The sequence below is a fragment of the Schistocerca nitens genome, chromosome 8 (assembly GCF_023898315.1).
Source record: "Schistocerca nitens isolate TAMUIC-IGC-003100 chromosome 8, iqSchNite1.1, whole genome shotgun sequence".
NCBI lineage: Eukaryota > Metazoa > Arthropoda > Insecta > Orthoptera > Acrididae > Schistocerca > Schistocerca nitens.
In genome coordinates, this window is record NC_064621.1 from 153,444,882 (window position 1) to 153,462,546 (window position 17,665).

At 47.4% G+C, this 17,665-nt stretch overlaps 1 protein-coding gene across 1 annotated transcript in view; it reads left to right on the forward strand.

Moving 5' to 3' along the window:
- The window catches only part of LOC126198677 (polyamine-transporting ATPase 13A3-like), a 452,249-nt gene that overhangs the window by 340,107 nt on the left and 94,477 nt on the right, over positions 1–17,665 (forward strand). The window contains exon 9 of the mRNA XM_049935173.1: positions 7,760–7,860. Within this exon, the coding sequence (XP_049791130.1) occupies positions 7,760–7,860 (101 nt within the window). The remainder of the gene's footprint in view (positions 1–7,759; positions 7,861–17,665) is intronic.

Here is a 17,665-nt window from a genome sequence, read left to right on the forward strand (position 1 = left end):
GAGGCAGAGAAAATCCCTGACCTCGCCGGGAATCGAACCCGGGAACCCGGGCGCGGGAAGCGAGAACGCTACCGCACGACCACGAGCTGCGGACACCTAATAGCAACATCGACGGTTGGCAGGAAAAGGGAAAAGACGGAACTGCCCAGCCCCAACACTGGTGGAATTCTACTTGACACAGATTTCAATTTGCCAACTGAAACGCTTTCGGTTAGTCGACTTTTCGGTTGATCAGTATTGTGCAAATCGATGTTCTGCTTTACATTATTTTGACATTTTTTTGACCTCAGTAAATTGTATTGTTCCAACACACCCACAACGATGGAGCAGCGATGAGCTGCGTTTAAGAACCTTTAGGTACTCTCTGTGATGTATTTTGTTTAAATAAATGAATGATATTTTTTACGTCTTCCTCGCTGCCGCAAAGGAGACACGCTTTTGTTTTACCCCAAGCTACGACTAGGCACCTTTTCCATTACAAGTGCTGGAACCGTTTTGTAATGTGTATTATTTACATAAATATAAAAAACTGTATTTGAGTTAATTCAGTCAGTTGTTCTAACAATTTAATTAACATTGATCACCAATAATTCAATAATTATCCATGTTTCTTGTTACAGCTTTACATTGTCTGTGGGACAGTCGCCATACGCTGACAACAAAGAAACAAAGACATGTATTTGGCCAGCAGAAAATGTCAATGGTATTAGTGCAGATTGCACAGCCAAAATATCTAAGAACCTCATCTTCTCGAAAGTTTAGTTCGGGGATTTCTAAGTCCGATGCCTTCAAATTATTCTGCCATTATTTCAGTTTCAAATAACGCGGTAACGCATCCCCTTTTTAAACAGGCAATGGCCCATTATTTTCTCAATAAGACTACAGGTATTCCACCAAACCCCACGCACATACGCCGTTGCGTAAGTGACATGCTTCTTTACAACTGATCCCATTTAAGCTACATTTTATTGCAATCACTAATTCCGAAATTCAATATCCAACCACTAATCTCTTTCACGGGATCGTCGAAAAAAAAAATGGTTCAAATGGCTATGAGCACTATGGGACTCAACTGCTGTGGTCATCAGTCCCCTACAACTTAGAACTACTTAAACCTAACTAACCTAAGGACATCACACACATCCATGCCCGAGGCAGGATTCGAACCTGCGACCGTAGCAGTCGCACGGTTCCGGACTGCGCGCCTAGAACCGCGAGACCACCGCGGCCGGCACGGGACCGTCGTATAAAAATCATCGCCCTCTTTTCATGCCGTCCCTTCTTAGTAAAATAACGGAAATAAACTGAGGAAGAACGGTTATATAATTGTACCCGTGCTTCCTTGTACTTAACTGGCAAACAAGATGCATGAAAAGTTGCTTCTACCGTACATCTTTGTAAATGTGTACTTTTCACTTTCCGCTAGTGTCTTATCACTTGCCTCCGCAGCAGAGGCGTTCTCCATCACGGTGTGATTTATTGTTATACGAGGGTAATCCCAAAAGTAAGGTCTCCTATTTTTTTTATAAGTACAGAAATATGTTTGTGTGGCAGTTATTCACACTGTTATGAAGAGTGCTTCACGCGCTGTGTGTAAACATGTGCACGCCGCGCTGAGGCGCTCAGACTTGGCTTGGCAGAAGTTGAGAACGAAGCTCCCGTTGGATGTTACCGACAAGTGCTAATTGCACGCAGTTATTCGGTTTTTGAACGCAAGGGGCCCTGCGCCGATTGAAATCCATCGCCAATTGTCGGAAGTGTATGGTGAGTCGTGCATGGATGTCAAAAATGTTCGTAGGTGTCCCTGGTTCGATTCCCGGCGAGATTTTGTGTTGTCCTCATCATTTCATCATCATTCATGAAAGTGGCGAAATTGGACTGAGCAAAGGTTGGAATTTGTACGGGCACTGATAGCCGCGCAGTTGAGCGCCCCACAAACCAATCATCATCATCAAAAAATGTTCGTAAGTGGCGAGGAAAGTTTTCAGCTGGTCGGACCGAAATTTACGACGAACAAAGGAGCGAGAGACCGTCAATTTCTCAGGAGACAGTGTTGAAGGTTGAGCAAAGCATGCGTGAAGATCGGTGGATCACCCTAGATGATCTCTGCACGTTGGTTCCTGAGGTTTCGAGAAGCAGCGCTCACAGAATTCTAACGGAAGCATTGAACTACCGGAAGTTGTGCGCAAGATGGGTGCCACGCATGCTGACTGAGGACCACTTGCGGCAACGAGTTGATGCTTGCCGCGCATTTCTTCACCGCCTGGCAGCCGAACAGGCCAACTTTCTGGTCTCAATTGTCACTGATGACGAAATCTGGGCATGCCACTTTACACCTGAGACGAAGCAACAATCACTCCAGTTCATAACTTTCTGAACAGCATGGCGGCGAGCTGGTATGACATGTGCATACAAAAACTGCCACAGCTTCTACAAAAATGCATCGACAGAAATGGTGATTATGTCGAAAAATAGCTAAACGTTCAAGCTGTAAACTGACGTAAACCATTGTAGAAATAAACAGGTCTATGTACTTATAAAAAAAATAGGAGACCTTACTTTTGGGATTACCCTCGTAGTTCCGAGAGAGCCCCGTGGGTTAGCCGCGCGGTCTAGGCGCCTTGTCACGGTCCACGGGGCTCCCCCCGTCGGAGGTTCGAGTCTTCGCTCGGGCATGGGTGTGTGTGTCGTTCTTAGCGTAAGTTAGTTCAACTTAGATTCAGCAGTGTGTAAGCGTAGTGTAGCGGGGCTTTGAATTTCGCCGCGCTACACTCGTTCCCTCAGATAAAAAATATCCCGTCGCAGCGGTATGAGCGCTCGACGGCAGAGAAAAAACTAAAATGGCAACACTTTTTTTGTTTTCTATCCGTTTTTTATTTGTCTCTCGATAGCCGAAGCTTAAGGCAGGCGTGATCTGATGCTGACGTAAAAACTTAATGGCTAATCTTGATCTGATTGTAATGTGTAGACATTGTGGAAGTTGTTAAGAAATTCGGTGGATGGAAGTAGCAAAGTGAATTAAATTGCATACAGTATCAAGATGATTTTAATTGGTATAAATTAGTGATTCCTGGACTATTGCAAGATTTCGGAGCAGATTTTTCACGCAGAATTGAAGGAGATTTTTGAAGACCTGGACGCCGCACGAAAGAAGACATGTTAACCTGGTAATGGATGATTTATCTACACCACTTACCCATGTCAATTAAATTTTGTTATTCTCTGTTTCTTTTCAGTAAGTTTTGTAGTGGAAATTGGTTTAACTTTTGCTCAAAAACGCCACAAGGACCACCCCAACTATAGCTTTTCTGTAATACGAAGTCCGATTTGCTTTTCATTCTTTCCCTTTTTCACGGTCATTTAGGATTATAAAACCCCTTTTTTTTATTCACCATTTCTTCCCACATTTTCAAACTTTTTCTTTTCTTCTCTAATATTTTTCTTTTTTTTTTATTAATCACTACATTAGGGATCGATGACGTCAGCAGTTTGGTCCCATAAGACCCTACCACAAATTTAAAAAAAAATCCGAGAGAGTCAAAGAATATATCGCTTTCTCCTACACATATTTCACGAAGAGACCATGAGGACAAGATTAAAGAGATGGCTTGTGGAGTATTGATGTAGATATGGATGTAGATATAGAAACATATACTTCACTGTGGCGTTCGAGTCTGGGGTAAGCCTTTATGAATACTGGTGATGGAAACTTTTCAAAATGTTCAAATGTGTGTGAAATCATATGGGACTTAACTGCTAAGGTCATCAGTCCCTAAGCTTACACACTACTTAAGCTAAATTATCCTAAGGACAAACACACACACCCATGCCCGAGGAAGGGGAAACGTTTCACTGCTAGCATTTGGGAGGAGAGGAGACGTGGTGACGTAAGGTTCCTGATCAACGGCCTTTACGCCAGTATCCTGGATCACTTTCCAGACCTTTCGACACTGTCTCCTGAAGTGACGGCATGAGACACTGTTGACTCTGATCCGTCCATCGGATGGTTACGTTATGCTTGGCGACCCCACTGATGCTAGTGCAGAGAAGGATGCTCTGTGCCGGCACATGATATCACCCTCTCCATTGCTTTCATTCATAACAACACTGCACTTCACTGTACAAGCAGACAGAGACAACCTAATGAAACTTCGCGACAGGTCGGAAGAAGGCAACGGCAAACCACCTCCACTAGGCGACGATGCAGGATTCCTGCATCATCTGCTGTCCTACTGTCATTCCCTGAATATTGGACTACTTTGACTTTACGTCATCCTCTAGCGAACAGTGACGATGTACACTGCTGGAAAGAAATTAGTACACCTGAAAGACGAATTCGATTTTGATCTGATGACTGCATATGCCACATGAGGGGTAGTAGATGTAGTGATAATGGTTTCACAGTCGTCAGACAACAGATAGCGTAGTGGCATAGCTACCATAGCACCATCTGTGTGTCTACGTTGTTCCGTTGAACTCCCTGTTGTGCCCTGGTCGGGTGAAGTGGAAGTTACCTTGTTGGTGGATCCGCTGACTGTCGGTCGGTTGGGTTGTCGTCGGATCGTGAATGGTTGGCCCGACTGCCTGTCTCACCTAAGCGAGCTTTAGTGTTTGAATTACAGGCCGACCCTCGAACATCTGGGCGCCCTTGTGTGGATTGCCTTATTTTTTTCAATTTTTTCTTGTTGTTGGTACTTGTATGACTTCTAGCCAGTCTTGTGTTTTAAATGAGAGTTGTTTTGCTCTTAAGGCCTTCAGCCTAGTTTAAGGTAATGTTTCACCTAAGCCCTTTGGCATTTAAAAAAATTTTGAATTTTTAAGTCTTCGGCATTCAGCCAGTTTCAGTTGTTTGTCCTTAAAGTCTCAAGCCTAAATTAAAGAACTTTTTCACGTAAGGTCTTTGGTACTTTAAAAAAATTAATGTTTTGGAGTTTTAAATGTTCGGCCTTCAGCCGATTTGGATTTAACTTGCCTACTTCAGCCTAACTAAAGAACTGTTTTAAGATAAGGCTTGCCTTTTAAATTTCTGATTATGCTTGCGTTTTAAGTTATAAGCCTTCAGCCCTTTTTAAATTAAAGTGGCATTCAGCTGGTAATTAAGTCCCAAAGATTACAGTTGTCTGTAAAAGAATTTTTTTGGGCTCTTGTAATGTTTGATCAAATAGTAAAGTTGTATGTTCGAGTGTAACTGACAATCCCTTATTTTGGCCCCTTTCCACAATTTATTCTATCTGTCCTGTCCTGCGGGATAAGCAGGGCGTATCAAGTAGCAATATGACTATCGGCACACACGCCTCTGCCCCGTCTTCCACTGACGCCACAGCATCGACGTGCACGACTCGACAGGTGCCGCCAGAGGATCATTTGGAAGACGTAATGGCGCAACGTGGTCTTCAGCGATGAAAGCAGACTCTGCTTGCACGCAAGTGATGGTCGTTTGTGTGTACGGCATAAACGCAATGGCCCCACTCCAGGAGCCGGCCGCTGGTGGCCGAGCGGTTCTAAGCGCTTCAGTTTGGAACCGCGCGACCGCTACGGTCGCAGGTTCGAATCCTGCCTCGGGCATCGATGTGTGTGATATCCTTAGGTTAGTTAGGTTTAAGTAGTTCTAAGTTCTAGGGAACTGATAACCTCAGCTGTTAAGTCCCATAGTGCTCAGAGCCATTTTGAACCCACTCCAGGATTTATGGTCTTGGGTGCGATAAGCTGCAACTGTCGTTCACTTTTGGTGTTTCTGGAGGGATCGTTAACCAGCGCTCTGTACGTGAAGAAATTGTTAGACCCGTTCTTTTGGCGTTCTTGCAAGAGGAAAGTGATGTGCTGTTCCAACAGAATAATGCTCACCCACACGTCACCAATGCAACTCAACTTGCTCTTCAAGAAGTGCAGCAACTTCCCTGGCCGGCAGGACACCCATACTTCTCGCCAGCCCAGCGCGTGCGGGATATGGTGGGACTAGGAAGTCACTCGTGCAACTCGTCAACCAACAACTCTTACGGAACTGCCTGAACAGGTCGAGCAGGCCTGGCATAACGTATCCCAGGACAGTATTCGCCATCTGTACGATCGACTGGGTGCCGCCTGTGAAGGGTATGCCACGTACTACACTCCTGGAAATGGAAAAAAGAACACATTGACACCGGTGTGTCAGACCGACCATACTTGCTCCGGACACTGCGAGAGGGCTGTACAAGCAGTGATCACACGCACGGCACAGCGGACACACCAGCACCCGCGGTGTTGGCCGTCGAATGGCGCTAGCTGCGCAGCATTTGTGCACCGCCGCCGTCAGTGTCAGCCAGTTTGCCGTGGCATACGGAGCTCCATCGCAGTCTTTAACACTGGTAGCATGCCGCGACAGCGTGGACGTGAACCGTATGTGCAGTTGACGGACTTTGAGCGAGGGCGTATAGTGGGCATGCGGGAGGCCGGGTGGACGTACCGCCGAATTGCTCAACACGTGGGGCGTGAGGTCTCCACAGTACATCGATGTTGTCGCCAGTGGTCGGCGGAAGGTGCACGTGCCCGTCGACCTGGGACCGGACCGCAGCGACGCACGGATGCACGCCAAGACCGTAGGATCCTACGCAGTGCCGTAGGGGACCGCACCGCCACTTCCCAGCAAATTAGGGACACTGTTGCTCCTGGGGTATCGGCGAGGACCATTCGCAACCGTCTCCATGAAGCTGGGCTACGGTCCCGCACACCGTTAGGCCGTCTTCCGCTCATGCCCCAACATCGTGCAGCCCGCCTCCAGTGGTGTCGCGACAGGCGTGAATGGAGGGACGAATGGAGACGTGTCGTCTTCAGCGATGAGAGTCGCTTCTGCCTTGGTGCCAATGATGGTCGTATGCGTGTTTGGCGCCGTGCAGGTGAGCGCCACAATCAGGACTGCATACGACCGAGGCACACAGGGCCAACACCCGGCATCATGGTGTGGGGAGCGATCTCCTACACTGGCCGTACACCACTGGTGATCGTCGAGGGGACACTGAATAGTGCACGGTACATCCAAACCGTCATCGAACCCATCGTTCTACCATTCCTAGACCGGCAAGGGAACTTGCTGTTCCAACAGGGCAATGCACGTCCGCATGTATCCCGTGCCACCCAACGTGTCAACTACCCTGGCCAGCAAGATCTCCGGATCTGTCCCCCATTGAGCATGTTTGGGACTGGATGAAGCGTCGTCTCACGCGGTCTGCACGTCCAGCACGAACGCTGATCCAACTGAGGCGCCAGGTGGAAATGGCATGGCAAACCGTTCCACAGGACTACATCCAGCATCTCTACGATCGTCTCCATGGGAGAATAGCAGCCTGCATTGCTGCGAAAGGTGGATATACACTGTACTAGTGCCGACATTGTGCATGCTCTGTTGCCTGTGTCTATGTGCCTGTGGTTCTGTCAGTGTGATCATGTGATGTATCTGACCCCAGGAATGTGTCAATAAAGTTTCCCCTTCCTGGGACAATGAATTCACGGTGTTCTTATTTCAATTTCCAGGAGTGTATTATGCGAGTTTCAGCATGGGTCGCCGGCTATCTCAGAACCACTTGTGCTATTGGGCTGTAAACATAATCATTTCATGTAACCCATACGCACTGCTCTAACGATAAATCTTGAGTGAATTCGAAACCTCTAAAAGGGTGTACTATTTTTTTCCTTCAATGTGTTTACGCAGACAGACATTGTTTACATACTGACTGTCGACAGACTTGAGATGAGACATGAACACGAAACACTATTTTTTTTCCAGGTGAGAGCGTTCCCGTGACGAAGACGCCGCTGCCCAAGACCGCCGGCGGCTACTACAACGCCCGAGAGGACAGCAACCACACGCTCTTCTGCGGGACAGAGGTAACTACACTACACGCCAGTCGCTCACGTCACGCACGCGCGATTTATGTTGTCACCATATTCCACTTCATACCCCAACGAAAGCGACAATCTCTGCGATATTTTCCTCGTTTTAGGGCAAGCTGGCAATGGAGCTTACTGCTGCAAGTGGAGACGGAAGATTGCTGGATCTGTGCCAGATGACGTTCTCTTTGATCGCGTCACAGTTCAGTGAAACTCTACAATAACGGGCACAGGATACAACCGCTAGAGACTGGAACCATGTCACCCAGCTATGAGTTGAAACTGAGAGGCGTTGTAACATACGTAGACCTTTTCACGTTCTTTGCGTAGATGGAAATGTCGTGTGGCTACGGCCTCCAGTCGGGTACACCGTTCGCCGTGTGCAAGTCTGTCGATTTGACGCCACTTCGGCGACTTGCGCGTCGATGGGGATGAAACGAGGATGATTAGGACAACATAACACCCAGTTCCTGAGCAAAGAAAATCTCCGACCCAGCGGGGAATCTAACCTGTGCCCCTAGGATTGACATTTCGTCGCTCTGACCACTCAGTTACGGGGACGGACTGTTCCTTGCGTGAGGGAGAGACACTGTCGAATAAGCATAGAAATGTAGTACAATAATAATAGAAAATAAAAAGTAAAAATAAATTTATGCCTTAAACACACAGGGTGTAACAAAAAGGTATGACCAAGCTATCAGGAAACATTCCTCCCTCACAGAGGAATAAAATATTCTATTTGGACATTATTCCATTTCCATGTTAGAGCTCAGTTTCCACAACTCTTTGAGTGTGTGGGTTTTATTTTGTGAAGTTGCGCAGTGGATTGATCCAACAAGTACCCTTTGGCTCCTGCAAGAAACAATTTCCACCTCATACTACTACAGAAGTCAGGCAGACGCTCCTAATGTACCAACAAGAACTGCTTGGAAAACATTCAGCAACAAATATCTTCTGGCGTCATCCCCTGTAAGGAAAAGACACAAAAATATTCTATATTCTTACGTAACTAGTGGAATACTTGGGTATTGAAGTATTGCTAGTTAGTGTAAGAAAAACATTAAACGAACGAAAAATATTATAGTCATACAAAACTGACTCTACCTTATCGAGTTTTGGTTCGAATGAGGCGTCTTGAATGTGAGGACGGAGTATGTACAAATGAAGGTCAGGAGACCATGCCACCATACAATTATTCAACACATTAATATCTGGAAACTCACACGAAAAGAACGAGTCAGCATAGTATGAAACACTTTCCTACATTAAATGTTCCAAATACGCTCCGTTAGCAAGGATACATGCATCAACCCGCAGTCGCATTGAATCCCTGATGCGCTGATGTGTTCCTGAAGAACTGCGTATTATTTCATGGATTTCCACAACACGGGCACGGAAACTCTGTACATCACTTACCGGGGTTCGTACACAAGGCGTTTCAAAAGTCCCCATAAATCAAAGTCTAGTGTGTCTTGGTTCGGAGAGCGTGGAAGGCAAAGAATTCGTCCACCTCTACCTATCTATCCATCACGGAATTTGTTGTTTAGAAACCTACTAACATTAACACTGGAACAAGGAGGAGCTCCATCGTGCATGAAGTACATGCTTTATCGTACACTTAAAGGCACATACTCTAGCAGAACAGGTAGAGTGTTCTCTTAAAGGCATCGTAAGTTCCTCCGCTGAGCATGAGTGGAAGAATATAAGGAAGGGGCTGAGCATGAGTGGAACAATATAAGGAAGGGAGAGTCACCAACAATCCAGGCCCGTACGTTGACAGAAAAAATTTGTTGATGACGTGATTCGATAATCTCGTGAGGATTCTCGATAGCTAATACATGCTGACTGTGACAATTTACAATCTGATCACGCTGAAACGTAGCCTCATCTGCAAACAACACATTTGCAGTAAAGTGAGGGCTGACGCATTGTTGAATGAAACATTCGCAGAAGTGTACTTGTGCACAAAAATCAGCTGCTTATAGTGCCTGCACACGCTGTACAAGGTACAGGTGTAGCACCTTCTCATGTAGCACTCTCAAGACAGTCATGTGGTCAACATTACTTGTTGCAGCTACTTGTCCTACGCTGATGGTAGGTTTGTCGACAATTGCACGAAGAAGTTTCTCCTCCAGTTGAGCTGTCCCCGATTTTCTACGCACCCCCTAGTCGCGAGTGGTAGGTTTAAACGTCCCATTCTCGTTTAGACGACCATAAATTGGAATAAACGTCTTGCTGCAGGGACACCGCACTTCTGTAAATCTCTTTCGATACAGATGTTCAACGCCATGGTCATTACCACCTGCCAATCAACGCAGCAAATAGGTATCTTCGAACTTCGCATTTGAGCATATTTCCATCGCAATGTACCGCAGACCAAGCCTATGTTGAACATTAAATAGCTGATGCTACGTGCTTGCAAAGTCCGCGATGAACACTAAAGAGTCGATGCTGCGATTCATATAATACTGCTACGTTCCGTTTCTGTGTATTTCCCAAGATGAAATGATCGTATGGCGTTGTTGTGTAAAGGATGAGCCAGACAATAGGGGATTTTACTTTATTATATGAGCACCTAAACGGTAACTTCATTTTTCCATTGCGGCCAAGCCACCGCTGGCAGTGTTAGCTGCCTGTAAATTCTTTCGTCCCACGGTCTAGTAACAGGAAGTCAGCACCGAGGAAGGGCACCTTGATCACGCGCTTCTCTCATGTGCTTACGAGGTAACGCCGCCCCAGGCGTCGCTTAGCAGGCAACGCTCTGGAAAGTTCCATGCCGCCCGCACGGTTTGCTCGGTCCTGACCAATCAGGGTGGAGGAAGTCGCGTGGTGCGTCGAATATACCCGGCCGCCCGTCGCCGGGCCCGCTCTCTTGTATTCTTGCTCACCCGCGAGTCGGATGTGGCCCTGTAGCATTGAACATCTCCCGCTTCTCCCGGTGCTGCGGCACTGTGGACTTAGTTTTGGCAGACAACCACTTTCGGTAGCTTCGCGAACAATGTTCGCCAAATTGTAAGCTCTGGCTCACCCTCACCTCCCTAGGCCTATGTATCCCCTTTCAACATGCTTTAGCCAATAAATGACCTTTCTTTAAAAATTACTCTGTTATTCCATAACGCCCACCGCCTGCCCATACCCGCCATCCTGTACAGTTGGCTGCGAGACGGCATCTGCGGTTGTTCGCCGCCTAGTGTAAGACTTTTTATTTGACGCCACTTCTCGACGACTTGCACGCCGATGATGAAATGATGATGAGGACATCACAGCACCCAGTCACCGAGCAGCTACGGAGACGAACCTTTCACACGATTAACACAGTGAGCTGACAAAAGTCATTGGATACCTCCTAACACCGTGCCGGACCTCATTTCGTCCGGCATAGTGGAGCTGTTCGACGTGGCATGGACTCTACAAGTCGATGGAATTCCCTTGCAGAAACACTGAGGCATGCTGCCTCTACCGTCATCCGTAATCGCAAAAGTGTTGCCGGTGAAGGATTTTGCGCACGAGCTGACCTCTCGATTATGTCCCATAAATGGTCGATAGCATTCATGTCGGGCGATCTGGGTGACCAAATCATTCGCTCGAATCGTCCAAAATGTTCATCGAACCAGCTGCGAACAACTGTGCGTCGGTGAGGTGGCACATTGTCATCCATAGAAATTCCAACGTTGTTTGCGTACATGAAGTCCATGAATGGCTGTAAATGTTCTCCAAGTAGCCGAACGTGGCTATTATCAGTCAATGATCGGTTCAGTGGGACCAGACGACCCAGTCCATTCCGTGTAAACACAGCCCAAATCATTATGGAGCCTCAACCAGCTTGCACAGAGCCTTGTTGACAACTTGAGTCCTTGGCTTCGTGGGGTTTTCGCCACACTAGAACCATTTCATCATTTCTTACCAACTGAAATTGGGACTCTTCTGACTAGGCCACGATTTCCAGGTAGTCTCCGGCCCGATCGATATGGTCATCAACCCAAGAGAGGCGCTGCAGCCGATGTCGTGCCGTTAGCAAAGGCACTAGAAAAAAATGGTTCAAATGGCTCTGAGCACTATGGGACTCAACTGCAGTGGTCATCAGTCCCCTAGAACTTAGAACTACTTAAACCTAACTAACCTAAGGACATCACACACATCCATGCCCGAGGCAGGATTCGAACCTGCGACCGTAGCAGTCGCACGGTTCCTGACTGCGCGCCTAGAACCGCGAGACCACCGCGGCCGGCAAAGGCACTAGAGTCGGTCGTCTGCTGCCATAGCCCATTAAGGACAAATTTCAGTCCATTGTCTAATGGATAAGTTCGTCTACGTCCCATAATGATTTCTACGGTTATACCATACAGTGTTGCTTGTCAATTAACACTGACAACTCTACCCAAAAGCCACTGCACTCGGTCGTTAAATAAAGGCCGTCGGCCACTGCATTGTCTGCGGCGAGAGGTAATGCCTGAAATTTCGTATTCTCGACACACTCTTGACACTGTGGATCTTGGAATATTGAATTTCCTAACGATTTTCGAAATGTAATGTCCCAGGCGTCTGGCTTCAAGTATTATTCCGTAATCAAAAGTCAATTAATTACGGTCATGCGGCCACAGTCACGTCGGAACCTTTCACATGAATTGTCTGAGTACAAATGAAAACCCCGCCAATGTAGCCGGCCGAAGTGGCCGTGCGGTTCTAGGCGCTGCAGTCTGGAACCGCGGGACCGCTACGGTCGCAGGTTCGAATCCTGCCTCGGGCATGGATGTGTGTGATGTCCTTAGGTTAGTTAGGTTTAAGTAGTTCTAAGTTCTAGGGGACTAATGACCTCAGAAGTTGAGTCCCATAGTGCTCAGAGCCATTTGAACCATTTGAACACGCCAATGTACTTTCTTTTATACCCCATGTACACGATACTACTGTCATCTGTACATCATATCTCTACCCCATGACTTTTGACACCTCAGTGTACATTACATATACTTAAATATCTCATGAAAATGTCTTCAAAGAGTTGTAGGTAGTTTCTGCATTGGACCAGTAACTGCTTCATTATTCACATCGGAAGAGATGAAGCCGGCCGGAGTGGACGCGCGGTTCTAGGCGCTACAGTCTGGAACCGAGCGACCGCTACGGTCACAGGTTCGAATCCTGCCTCTGGCATGGATGTGTGGGATGTCCTTAGGTTAGTTAGGTTTAATTAGTTCTAAGTTCTAGGTGACTGATGACCTCAGAAGTTAAGTCGCATAGTGCTCAGAGCCATTTGAAGAGATGAACGATCTAATTGACAGCACAAGACAATAGTAATTCTACTACAATGCTGTATTATTATTATTATTATTATTATTTGTAGTAGTAGCAGTGGTAGTGGTGATAGTGATGGTGGTCAGACACATAGCATTGACGGGCTGATATCTTCTAGCTTCTGCCAGGTCAGAAGCAAGAGTCTAGCAATCAAGTGATTTACAAACAATGCGTATTGCGCACCTATTTTAATTTGACTGATTTTAAATGGAGGCTGCAAGGTTTGGGTGAATTAAGTGTCGCTAGGGACACGTATGGTGCAGAGCAAGTACCTTGTGGAACAATTGCTTATAGCCGGTATATGTAATTGGAAGAAGTGAGATACGTTCTTTGCAGTAAAAATGTGCATTATCGATTTAAAAAAATCGTGTGACTAGGGACTCCCATCGGGTAGACCGTTCGCCGGGTGACAGTCTTTCGATTTGACGCCACTTCGGCGACTTGCGCGTCGATGAGGATGAAATGATGATGATTAGGACAACACCCAGTTCCTGAGCGGAGAAAATCTCCGACCCAGCCGGGAATCGAACCCGGGCCCTTAGGATTGACATTCTGTCGCGCTGACCACTTTTTTTAAAAAATCTCATTTTGTTCGTTTTCGTTCGTTGTATCTGCTCTGGGCGGACGTCGAAAGACACCCGTTTCAGTTTGTTGTTGATCCATTAACTCAGTTTTTTAATTACAGAGGGCAGCTAGCCCTCCGACCGAACACGCTGAGCTACCGTGCCGGCTCACTCAGCTACCTGGGGCGGACTGCATTATCGATATAAGAACAGAACTCAAATACGGTGTCCGAAGATGAGCGTCCACACAACTGAAGTATAAACAGAAATGTCTCTGCTAGGCGTTGCTCGGGAAGCTCCTACACGATGAAGTCCATGAGTCGTGGTAGATGTCAAAGCCAGAGCTGAGGATGATTGACGGTAGTAACCAACCTGGAACTCGGAGTGTGAAGTTGAGGATGACGGTACTTCCGGGACATCGGGTGTCTACGGGTGTCGGCGGCGTAGCACGACTACGATGGCTACCGGTGGGACGATCTGGGGCGTGGCGTGGCACCTGGAAGCGGTGGACGGCGGTGCTGCGTGGCGTCAACGACAGGTGTTTCCGGTGAGGGTGATGACTCCGTTTGGTGAGCTGCTGATGCGATAGGCGTGAACCCCGGAGACGTAACTGCCCGCAGCGCACGCGTTGTCACTGTCTTTCCTTCCTGGGCGTGTAGGACGTAAGGCAGTGTTTACCCTTGCGCATTTACTGCGACAGCAGTGCGTATTATTCATTTTTTGCTTCAGTGTATTGATGTGTCGTTTCGTGAGTGATAGTGACAGGGACTGCAGGCTCACAGAGAGGGGTTAGGGTTGTTTGGGGGAAGAGACCAAACAGCGAGGTCATCGGTCTCATGGGATTAGGGAAGGAAGTCGGCCCTGCTCTTTCAAAGGAACCATCCCGGCATTTGCCTGGAGCGATTTAGGGAAATCACGGAAAACCTAACGGATGGCCGGACGCGGGATTGAACCGTCGTCCTCCCGAATGCGAGTCCAGTTTGCTAACCACTGCGCCACCTATCTCGGTCACAGAGAGGTGGCCTTACTGTCTATCATTAGGAAGGCCACGAGTCTCCGAAAGCGGTCCCTGTCGTCATTTTGTCGGTCAAGTTGGCGGATGAATAAGGGATTCCCCTGTCTTTTCATACGTCTTGCGGGCGTAATGTTGGAAGCGAGGAAGGACCTCTGTTTCTTGTAGTGCGTCGTGAAGAGATTGTGCTGGAAACCACCGAGGTACACCATATAGCCTCCGTAGCACGACGTCCGCTGGAGGGCCGGACACCAGCCCGGAAGAGTATGAGGCCACAGTCGACCGACAAAGTGGGTCCTTCATGCAGGAGTGGGAAGACTGCTCCGAGTCATTGCTGCGCCTTCCGTTTAACATCGCGCACGTGGTTCTGCCAGGTGAGGTACTTTGCGTCATCAGACTATTGTATAAGTTCGCCAAAGAGCTGCAGTTGCGGTATCACTCAACGACGTCTTGGCTGTTACTCCTATTGTTGCCTGTCCTCCATTACGCTGCCCAGTCCTCTAGGTCTGAACACGCGACCTGCAAGTGTCAGTGTATGAGTGGTGGTCAGCGACTTCTCGTGAGGAGCATGGTGTCGTTGTGTAAGCCGCCCAAGTAACTTGAAGCATTCTGGGTAGGTCAAAGGTGTAGAGCGAATAGAGGACAGGCCCAAGGACAGATCCTTGCGGGACCCCTTCTCCGTTAGGTCGGATGGTACAAGTGGCCTAATCCGTCTGGACTATGAACTCCCAATCCCGGAGATAACTTTCCATCAGCTGAAGGTAGTGACCGTGAAAGCCAAAGGCGAAAAGTTTTTATAGTAGGCCTGAGAGCCAAACGCTGTGAAACGCTCGCTTTACATCCAGAAAGAGGGCACCCAGTATTTACTTCAGCCTCTCGAAGGAGTTGGGGGGCGTTTCAGTGTCCTTCTCTGAATCCAAGCTGTTCCGGAGGAAGAAAACCATCTTCTGTAATTTTCTGAGAGATCTGTAGCAGGAGGATTCGTTCAGATACATTGATCAGAGTCCGCCCCGGTAGCTGAGTGGTCAGCGTGACAGACTGTCAATTCTAAGGGCCCGGGTTCGAAAATTTTCTCCGCTCAGGGACTGGGTGTTGTGTTGTCCTAAGCATCATCATTTCATCCCCATCGACGCGCAGGTCGCCGAAGTGGCGTCAAATCGAAAGACCTGCACCAGGCGAACGGTCTACCCGACGGGAGGCCCTAGCCACACGACATTTCCACATTGATCAGAAAGGGAGTAGGCTAATAGAGCGACTGTCCTTAGGATTGGCTATATTTTTTCCTGGTTTCAGAACAGCAAAAATGAGAACACGTTGCCATGGTTGAGGCGACGTCTTGCTGCGAATGATGCGAGTCAACGTACCGGCAGTTACGGCATCAGCCTCCGTCCTGTCCACAGTGTATTTATTTCCTTTAATGTTATTTCATCGCTGTCGCCCCATATGGGGGGGGGGGGGGGAATGGGCTGTCAGAAATACAATATTCGGCTCTTCAGCCGAGCGAATTAGAAAATATATAAAGAGTGCAAAAATTGTGGTTGTTTTTCTACCTTAAATTAAAACTCAAAGACAGAACTAAAAACGAAAATATATTCATTTTGAAAACACACCACAGATATGTGAAATTTTTCCGATAAAAAACACTGAAGCACTGCACTTTCACTTAGAATCTGAAGGATGCATTAGGAGATAAGTGTCGTGGGAGGAGAGAATATGTCCCATAGGGTTGACGGATGTGGGTAAAGAGGTAGGGGTTATTAGGTAGGGAAACTATGGATAGGATAGTTCGGAGGTGAGGTGGATAGGTGTGATACAGTCAATGGGAAACAGTTAGAATGAGGAGTAGTGTGGTGTGTGTGGAGGAAAGAGGTAGGGATGGATGGAGAGAGGAAAGGAGAGAGGGGCCCTGATGTGGAGTGGGACAGGTGGGGAATAGTTAAATTTGGTAGGAGGAGTAAACACCGGGGCCGATTTCGTTGTCTGGGAGACAGGATTATTTGAAGCTGAGTTGAAACGGGATTTGGGGTATGTGTAGTTGTAGGTATGGAAGAATGTGTTTGTCAGCGTGCAGCAGCATACCACGGTTTGTGATGTGAGAGGAGACAATGGAGTTATTGGAATCTAGTTTGCAGATGGTATAGGAGATGCGGAGGAGTTCTATGTGGGTGAGGAGGGGTGGGAATTTGATAACGTTGTAAGGGATTCATGTAGGGGAAGGTAAATGAATTCAGAAAGCAAGACAGGTTACATGGCGTTGGACGATTTGGAGATACTTACAGAACTTTGGTGGGGTGGAGACCCATGCAACATTCACACAGCAGAAGATCAGGTTTGTAGGTGTGGAGAATAGTGGAGGGGTTTAATCCCCAATTTCGGTGTGTTGGTAGCTTTAGTACTTTTAGTCTATTGTGGGATTTCTGTTGGACGGTTGGTAGGTGAGGTTTCCACATTAGTTACCGGTCGAGGGTTGGTCTAAGATATTTTAGTGTGTTAGTTAACTGTATAGGATGTCAGAAAATGTCATGTAGAAGTCATGCAGGTGGAAAGTGCAGATGATTCATTCTTCAATTATTGTCTGGGTATTTGAGGGGTTGATATTGAGCAGCCCTTGATTACCCTAGGAGGAAAACTGACTGAGGTGGATTTGGTGGAATCTTTGAGATTTGTGGACTGTAGGGAAAAAGACGAGAAGAGCTGTGTCATCAGCATACTGAAGGAGATGGGCTGGTGGGGATGGCCGCAGTGTACTCCGGTAGCTTCCCTTAGAAGAAATGGTTCAAATGGCTCTGAGCACTATGGGACTCAACTGCTGAGGTCATTAGTCTCCTAGAACTTAGAACTAGTTAAACCTAACTAACCTAAGGACATCACAAACATCCATGTCCGAGGCAGGATTCGAACCTGCGACCGTAGCGGTCTTGCGGTTCCAGACTGCAGC